This window comes from Pteropus medius, unplaced genomic scaffold (genome assembly GCF_902729225.1).
Source record: "Pteropus medius unplaced genomic scaffold, Ma_sr-lr_union100, whole genome shotgun sequence".
Lineage (NCBI taxonomy): Eukaryota > Metazoa > Chordata > Mammalia > Chiroptera > Pteropodidae > Pteropus > Pteropus medius.
The window spans coordinates 6,156,017-6,165,703 of NW_024349802.1; the positions used below are offsets into that span (position 1 = coordinate 6,156,017).

Consider the following 9,687-nt stretch of genomic DNA (forward strand, 5'->3'; position numbering starts at 1 on the left):
ATTTCAGCACTTGAATAGTAAATACCGTGCCATCAGGAAGCGCCCAAGAACCCTAGATGCACTAGGGGGACGATCTTCCTGGAGAGGGGAGCCTTCAACAGGGGAGCCTTCAACAGGGAGCCGGGGTGCTTACAGAGCACACACTGATTTAGCTGCTTTACTTTTCTTTGCAATCCTACTTTGCTACAGTTTTCAAATTCGGTAAGCCACACCTAAAGTAAGATTTAGAAAATAAGTAGAATTCATAGAGTTCTACAGCTAAAAGGAACAAAAGTGAGCTAGTCAGTTTAGCTTCCTCCCACCACTAACAGTCTGTCAGCACCCAAATTAAAATGAAACACACATATAAAATCATAGATTGATATTTCTGCCATTTATTTTTTAAAATCTTATTTAAAATATTAAATAATACAATTTCAGATATGAAAAAAATTACTACGATAAAACAGTTCAGGTGTACTTCCGTTGTGCTCCCCTCCTTATTAGGACAGTAAATTGTCCACCTGAGAGAAATGATGGACTGCCCTCCTGCTTCTTTCCTCTCTAAGCAAAGCGCATGCCCACTCGCTCACCCAGGCCTTGTGAGTGGGTGTTTAACATATATTAGGGGTTATGTTTTCTAAAAAATTGCAGTGACACTTGTAAGTCAATCACAGTTCAAATCACATATTTACACAATGATCGATTCTTGATGATAGACAGGCTAAAATGAAATACAGAAAATAATTTCCAGTTGCTGTTAAAAAAAGAAAACGAGTACAAGAGGAGAAAAAGTCAATGTCCACATATATCCTCTATGTATACAACTTCATTCAGGTATTTTAATTTGAAAGATCTAGATATAATATTACTTGAGTGACAATGGCCACTAAAATTTATTCAAAGTTACTATAAAAGAATAAACAAAGTGAAAAAATCTGATATAATTTTAAACTCTGCCCCTTGCTCAAAAGCTTGGAGGAACCCATGCTATCAATTGCTAACTAAAAGCAATTGTACATGTATTTAATATTTTACCACAATTTCTACCTCTAAATTTAATTCAATAATTCAAACCAAAAAATGGTATTGCTATAACATTTTAACTATGCCCACAGTGAACTGCAGAGTCTCTATTGCCAGAATTTCTAGATACATTTATTAATTAACCTAAAACTGTGGTCAGATTGAGTAACGTCATTATCTTAAATTATGTTTAAATTATCCAAAAATATCCAAAGCAACTTTTCCTGGAGAGAAAAATGTTATTTATATGCAAAGTTTTATTACATACATCCTTGTAGATTATAGTTTGGGAGCACAAAGAAATGTGTCCTTAAAAAAAAGTTATTTGGATGGCAGAAAGAGAATCTGAGTCAGCAGCACTACCATATATGTTAGAATTTAGTTACAAGTTTGGGATCTTTTAAAAGTAGCATTACCTATCCTTCCAGAAGTACAATGAAGAAATCTGAAACAATAAAAACTAACAATGTTTAGCTCCACATTTTGGACACCTGATTGAATTCACCTCTAAAAGTGTAGATAAAAAATTACATACTCCTTGTTTGTGACATTTAATTTCCAAAGCACCAAGGCAAAGTAAAGAGAGACCCCCCTCTCATTTAATACCTACAGCCTATGGCAAACATCTGCACAGTATCATATAAAAAGTCAAGCAAATAAAATTACATAATAAGCAAACTCAAATCACAGTACTTTAAAAAATATAATCATTGGTAATCTTCAGAGAAGGCATTGCCTCATTAACATTCTGGTCTAGACGATGATATTCCACTGTTTTGGAACAAAGACCATCACGCCATTTCCTGCTTTGAACCAGAAGGAAAATCTGAAATAAAACGAAATAGAGGTACAAAAAAGAAAATGGAGGAGACGTTAAAAGTTTTTATAACAAGTGTTCTCTCTCTCGCTTCGGTTCCCAAATACAAAAAGTAAAATATCAACAACAAAAGGGCTATTTTGTTTTCCATCTTATAAACAAACAAAGCTAGACAGTGATTTTCAAATTATAATGTACATGGAGTGCTTATTGAAGACTGATTCCTGGGCTCTGTCTTCAGAGATGAGATAGTAGACTGCGGTAGAGTCCAGGAACCTACTGTTTAACAAATCCTGTAAGTGTTTACACTAGAGATGGCCCAACACTAAGCACTGGGATAGAATATCCTTGGCATTCAAAATTTTGTCCACATACAAATATTTACAAAGCTAGTGATAGGCCACTAAATCAAATAACCAAAAACATTTGTTCATTTGCTTGTTTTCGAACTTAAAGTCACAAAACAGACTTTAAAATTACTGGTTCTCAAAACCGGAAAGTATTTTGAAATTATCCAGTCCAGTTTTGTCATTTCTCTGGTGAGAAAATCAAGGCCCCAAAGGGAAAGATGGCTTGCCAGGAATCACTAAGCAATTTACAATAAAGTCTAAAACTGAGATTTCCTGAGCAGTAGGTATTAAAAAGGACACTGCGTGTTTGATCTCCCTTTAAGTATTTGAAAAGCTTAACTATTCAGCTCTGGGACTCAGAGTGCCAAGATGCACTCTCACACTAAATTATCCATCCCCTCCTATTTACACCTCCTTTGCCTCACAGAATGCAACAAACCAATTCCAGCACAAAAACGATCATCACAACATTATTTCTGAACCCAAAACTGGAAGCCAGCTAAACATTCAACTGGAAAATGGCTAAATAAATTATGTAGCTATTAAATCATGTTTTCAAAGAATAATAATGATAATGGGAAATGCTTGTGATTTGCTAGGTAAAAAGCAAGATACAAAACTCTACATGAGATCAAATTCATTTAAAAATTATTACGGATATGTCTGAATTTTGTACATAATGATAGACCAGAAATACACTAAAATGTTAATAATGCTTGGCTTTGGGTGGTAGCTTACATTGTCTTTTCTATACTTTACTGTGTTTTCTGAATTCCCTAAAATAATCATGTAATACTTTCACAACTGGGAAAAAGTTTTTAAAATACCACTAAGTTCAATGCTAAATTAATTAAAAGTACTAAATTAACACTCTTTCTCCACAAGTATTCTCACTGAAGTTAGCAATGCTCAATTAAGACATAAATCTTTTTTTTAATCACTGGATTTTGATTTTGCTCATTAAAAAATAACTTGATTTCTTTTCTTAGAAGCACACATACTAAAGCATTCTGTCCATAATTTGTTAATTTGTTAAAATACACCACAGATTTCTAAACTGATTAGAAATCTCGCTATTTTACCATCCATTTAAACCTCACTAAAGAAAAAACTCTGAATCATCTAAAGCAATAATAAATATAACTGAGGTATTAAAAGGGAACTAGAGGGGTTGACAAATCTCAAACTTACCTTCCTTTTGTTGTGATATGTAATGTAAACAACAGCAATGCAGAAAGCAAAAATAATAAGATGAAAAAAGAAATGGCTATCTTCCTCTTCTATATTTGAGGATGGGGTCTTAAAAGATCTCACTGACTGTTCGATTTCCAGGTAGCCCCTGTTTTCTTCCAAAGCCTCACTGGACTCATCGTCCCTGGGGTTGGTGGTCCAGTCGTAGTCCGGTTCTCCGTAATCTCCATTGTCCAGAGTGTCTTTGGCGGTAGAAGGAGAACTATTCAGTGTGAGGAGGTCCTCCTCCTCCATGCTGGGGTCTTCGTTGTTATCAGCTTCCTCTCGAGACAGAGAAGTCGTAGGTGAGAGATGAGAGGCCGCAGATGCCCCTCCACTTTTCTCTGTACTAGTTGTGGGAGGAAGAGTGGTGCTGATCTGGGAAATAGATGGTTTGGTTTGGTTTTCACGGGTTAAAACAGCACTCATATTTGGAGTAGAAACATCTGGCTTGAGTACAGTTTGGCTCGGTGAAACAGCTAGAGATTGATCTAAAATAAGAGAACAAAGAACATTAAACTGAAGACTATCTCCACAGAGCAAGAAGCATATTTATCTAAATTTTTCTCTATGCATTTCTCTTTGCTAAATTCCTATATCTTGCTCTTGAGAATTAGTTAATAAGTCTCAATAGCCTGAAATCAGTTACCTTTCTTAGTCAATTAGTCATCAAATAACAATTGCCTTGCTAGACAGTAACAACTAAAGCAGCTAAGAAGACCTATTGCATTACCCAGCCTGCCACCAAAAGTAAAAAAAGAGAGCAGTTTGACTGCAGGGCACAATAGCGAAGTCCATACAGAGCTCTCACCCACCAGCTCTGTTTTCATTTCCCAAAGAGGCTGGTCTTCAGTAACCCTTGCCCAGCCAGACTCAGCCCGAGCCTACAACAACAGAAAGAGAGGTGGCTGATCCCAGCTCAAGTGGATCACAAAATAGATATGAAATTTGAACTTAACACAACAAATTCAAGAGAAGCTAATGTAGACAGAATTGCTAAGTGATACTAGAACTGGAAAACCTCCTCTCCCAAATAAAAAAAAAGAAAGAAAGAAAAAAGTATTCTTAGGGAGAAGACAGGGAAAACTAAAGGAAAGGAACTGGAAACTGGAACTTAAAAACTAAGTGTGAACTAGACTATTTTAAAGATTGAGGAAGGCTATCTAGATATGGGAATGACACAAATACATACAAGCTCTTATTCCCAGAATGGTTTTTACTAAAGTAAAAGTTAAATTATTTACGGAAGTAACTCCATATACTGAAAGTTCAGAGGAATACTGTTAAAATTTAACAGTGTTTCTAATTTATAATCTAATGTAGTATCTGTTGAACAACTTCAAGAATATCCATTATACTTTAAAAAAAGAACTATAATGAGAGATCTAAAAATACTCAGATAATATTTTAAAGTCTCTCAAGGTAAAGTAAAATATTTTATAGGGGTAAGATTAAACCACATCATTCCTGGGCTTTCAAAAACATGTGCACGCACACAAATGAACAATCTAACAGACGACTCTCCATTTATGTGAATACACTCTGATTTGTGTCATAGTTGACATCTATTGCATGTAGAAAAAATAGCTAGTCTCAAACAGACTGAACAGAATCTCTCAAAAAAATAAATGAGTAAAAAATTTAGTAAATTAGTAAAACTCTCGTAAAACATTTTCAACAGTTGGATCTTTGAAATACATCGCTGGAAGAAAAGACACAGGGAATACAACAGAACATTGTTCAGAAAACTATTAATCAGAATTTCTTTTTAAAAAAATTTATATTTATCACCTCAACTTAGTTATGATTCAGGCATTTACAAACTGCGATTTCTCCGATATATTTAATTTTCCTCACAAAGTGCAGAAAAACATATTTTAAAATAAAATTTTAAAACTAGGAGCCAACAAACCCTGACTTTTTAAAAAACTGTTTTTCTATACTTGACTTTTGGAATAATCATGTATAGTTAAAGGACACAGACAGGGGTGGGAATGATTATAATTTGTCCCTATCTGCCACACCTCTCCATGTCCAGAATCCCCTCCACTATAAACTCTGGAATCTAGTCCGTCATCAGCAAGTCCTTTCTTCCATCCTTCACTTTCTTGTTATAACTGAAGCCTGAATCTCCCTTAAGGACACTTTCCCCGTAGCCCTTTTCATTAATAGCTTTTTTCTCCCACATCCTTGAACCACCGTGTCTGGAAGAGGGGGAACTGTTCTCCTGGAGTGGGGTGAAGCCCCTTCCAGACCATTCCCCCATTCCTCACCCTGCATGTCCCCAGCCTTGTTCTTCTGTCAACAACTATCACCCACTAACCTTTTCCACCAAGTCCCGGGCACGGTACCCAGTTCTCCATGAGTTTAACTCCTAGCTGGAGTTAACTCGACCCAAGCACTCCCATCTTGATTTCAAAATCCTTGACCTCTTCTGATGAGCCAGCCCTCCTCCCTCCCCTAATCTCTCACTCCTACAGTCATTATCTATCATCACAGCTCTTCCATAATCTCAATCTCATGCATCCCACTCGCTGACATGAACTTCTATCGTTCTAATTCATTCCCAGGTATTCTGAACCCATCAGGACCTACAATTCTCTGATCCTACCACCTTTTCAGTCCTTCATGGACACCACCCCACCCCTGCCCAACACGCTTTCTTCCCTCTTTACCCAGATTCAATTCTGTAATCAGCCATTATCACTCTCTTCAAACACCTTCAATTCCCTTCCCCCTTGCTCATTTTGTCCCACTTACTTGGTGAGGCAACATCCGCAGTTAAACAAACTCTCTGACTACTCCCCATCTGCACCAAGCATGACTGGAAATAATACACAACCGTGCCACTATTCTTATGTAATTTAAATTCAATGCCAAAAATTCAAGTGTACATGTAATGCTGTTACAACTATACCATATTTCTCTAGTCCACTCACTTTCCTTCTCCCTTAGGAGATCATCCACATTTTCCTCTGTCCCCAAACATCCAAAGCCTTCTCTGTTGTCCTCATTTTCAATTGAGGACATCACTTTCTAACTTCTCTGAGAAAAATGAAGTCATCAGAAGAGAACTTACATACGCCTGAAACTAATATAATATTGTATACCAACTGTAATTGAAAAATAAAAAATATTATTAAAAAAGAGAACTTCCATGAACTATCAGAACTCTAGACTCATAAATCCAACTGCCTACCTGAAATCTCCTCTTAGATGTCTGACATTCAAATTAACATGTTCAATACGAATTTTGACTCTGGCTTCCAGGAAGATGGAGCAGATATATTTTTCTCTATTCCTCCCACTAAACACAACTAAAACCCAATAAGAAAAATAAATGTCCAAATGTCAGGTTTTCCTTAGATAATTAAATGACCAAAACAATCATGTTACTTAAATACTTTAGGAACAAGCATATCTGCATCAGCCAGGGAAAAAATTATATTTTACTAATGATGAAAGGGCCTTGGGAAAACGGACCACAGTCCTTCCCCCACAGACTTCTGGGAGGGTGAGCCATTACCCTGCCCTCAGTGCTGCAGGGAAAATCTGAGTACATAACCACAGCACTTTAGTACAGGACTGTACGGCTAGACAGCCCCTGTCGGCAAATAAGAGAACACTGTTCCTTTCACACTGTTTTTCATCTGAAAACTCAAAAAAGATTTAGGGAGAAAAGTGGGATTGTGTCTTGGCCTGAAAGAAAAAAGGAACTACTAAACAAAACACTGCTTAATCATTATAAGTGCTTATTTGCTTCCCTTAAGTCTCAGGTCTTGGTTTACAGATTTCCTCATTTCTCAATGAAGCTTTCAATATCTTAATTCATAATGTAACACTTCTAAGAAATACTTAATCGTTCAGCATTATATATAGTAGTCAAGATATAGAAACAACCTAAGTGCCCATTGATGGGTGAATGAATAAGAGGTGAGATATACATACACGGAATATTACTCAGCCATAAAAAAGGAAGAGAATCTTAACCCTTTGCAACAACATGGATGGATTTTGAGGGCATAATGCTATATTAGTCAAAGACAAATACCGTATGATTTCACTTATATGTGGAATCTTTTAAAAAATCAAAACAAGACAAACAAATAAAAAAGGCCAAGCTCATAGATTCAGAGAATAGATTGGTGGCTGGGGGGCAGGGCATAAAGGGAGTCAAACTTCCAGTTATAAAATAAATAAACCATGGGGATATAATGTACAGCATGGTGACTATAGTTAATGTATTGCATATCTGAAAGTTGTTAAAGAGAGTAAATCTTAAAAGTTCTCATTAAAAGATCAAAAAAAAATTGTAACTATGTATGAGGACGTATGGTAAGTAGACTTAAATTGAGTCCAGTTCGCAATGCACACAAATATCCAATCATTATGTTGTACACCTGAAACTAACGTTATATTAGCTTGTACCTCGATAAAAAAAAATACCTCAATTAAAAAAAAAGTTTAAATTTAATTTAAAAAAAAAATACTTCAATCCTATGGATCCATCAAAAGGAAGCAGTGTTGTCCAGTTAACCAAAGACACCGGGAAGAGGAGCCATGTTTACAAAGAGTCTCCCTTGACCTGGAACCCCTCTCCTCTTCCCAAGCCCTTCCGGAGCCCAGCACCCCGGTATTATGGCTCTTTACCAAGCACGAAAACTTCCCAGACCTCAGAGATGCATCAGTACTCGAAGCTCTTTCTCCTTCACTTTCGCTCTCCGAAATATTCCATCAGCTCAGTCCCGTCACTGCCCCTGGCCACCTTGGTCTTTACCACTGACCTCACGATCCTGCTTTGGCCCTGCTAGACCCCAAACCTTGATCCTTGCTAGACGCCACACCTCCCAACCTCCGCCATACTCTCAACACCTGTCTCCTCCTCCCCCTCTTCTAGACCCTCCAATCTACCCACTCCAAGAAATTCTGGAGATTCCTCCACCGCCATTCTCTGTGGCAACTCACTCTTCGGGACTGGAGACAACAGCACCACTCCTCCCTCCCCGCCCATCTACACGCTCCGCTCCCTGCTCCCTGGGGGTCCCGTATCCCTCAACCTCACTTCTCAGACCTCTTAGAGACCCCACCTCCTTAGACCTCCTCAGACCTCCTCAGATAGTCTGCTCTCCCTCCTCGGGCCCGTTGAGACCCTGCCCCATCTAGCCATCGCCTTCTGTTCCAAATACTCGGAAGCGCCCTTTCCCCAGCCCTGCCTGTCTCCCGGCCCGCGCCCGGGCCCTCTCTGTCTTCCCGCGCCCACGCCCCCTTTACCACTGGACATGGTGGCGGACACAAGCAGAAGCACCAGGACCAGCGGCCGCGCCAAACCTCCGGGGACCTGGATGCCCAGCTTGGGCGGCAGCTTCGCTTGCACAGCCCCACTCATCCTCCTTTGGGCGACAGCGGCCATAACGGACTTGGCCGGGAGCCTGCGCTGTTGCTAGGCTCTACGTCATGACGTCAGACCCTGCGTAAGGCATCACGGCCCTAGGCCCCTACGTCCCAGCGTGATGACGTAGCAGCCTGGCCCAGGACCCTGGAAAGGGGAATAAGAAGGGTAGTGAAAGTTGCGGCAAAGGGAGCCTCTCCCAACTCCGCTGCGGGTTAAAGATGTAATGTGTAGGGTTTGAAGAGGGTCAGAGTGAGCCTTTCCCTGCCTCCCACGTGATGGGATACCATGCAACTAATAGAAGTGATTTAAAACATTTTTCAAAGGAAGAGCGAACTGTGATGGACTAATCTCTAAGAGGAAGTAACTGCCCCGCCTCCAAAGGCGAAGGAAACACAAATGTTAACAGTGGCCATATCTAGTGGTGGAATTATAGGTGTTTTTTGTATATTTCCCCACAATCATTTATTAAACATTTAGCACCTCTCCATATTTCAGTATGTAGCAGTGAACAAAACGAACCTCTACCTTTGTGGAATTTATTTTCTTGTGAGAGAGAGTGTAGTGTAAACTATACACTATATACAATGGAAAAAGTCTTATGGAGGAAAAGCCAAAAAGCAGGCTAGGAAATAGAGAGGTGCAAACAGCTTCCACATTTCCTGCAATAAGCTTCTATTGCTTTTTAAATTTTGTAACTTAAAACCAAATCCCCAGTATATGAAAATGCAAATTTAGAAATTTCTAGGGAGTTCCTTTAAGGCCCTGGCACAATGCTTTGGTCTGAATGTTCTGTGAATGTTTACTTACATCTATAGGCTTCAGATAAAAAAAAAAGTTCCATTTGATCGATCTGCAGGAAAATCAGTGTGTCACAAAGCAAGACATTTATTATA

The 9,687-nt window shown here is 38.7% G+C and overlaps 1 protein-coding gene across 1 annotated transcript; it reads right to left on the reverse strand.

Moving 5' to 3' along the window:
* Window positions 1-358: 358 nt before the first annotated feature.
* On the reverse strand, window positions 359-8,853 carry CUNH5orf15 (chromosome unknown C5orf15 homolog). The gene is made up of 3 exons (XM_039836027.1): window positions 8,674-8,853; window positions 3,364-3,893; window positions 359-1,831 (listed from the first exon to the last, which is right to left on the reverse strand). The coding sequence occupies exons 1-3, from the start codon at window positions 8,810-8,812 to the stop codon at window positions 1,700-1,702; spliced, it is 801 nt and encodes a 266-aa protein (XP_039691961.1). The 5' UTR covers window positions 8,813-8,853; the 3' UTR covers window positions 359-1,699.
* Between the last annotated feature and the right edge of the window lie 834 nt (window positions 8,854-9,687).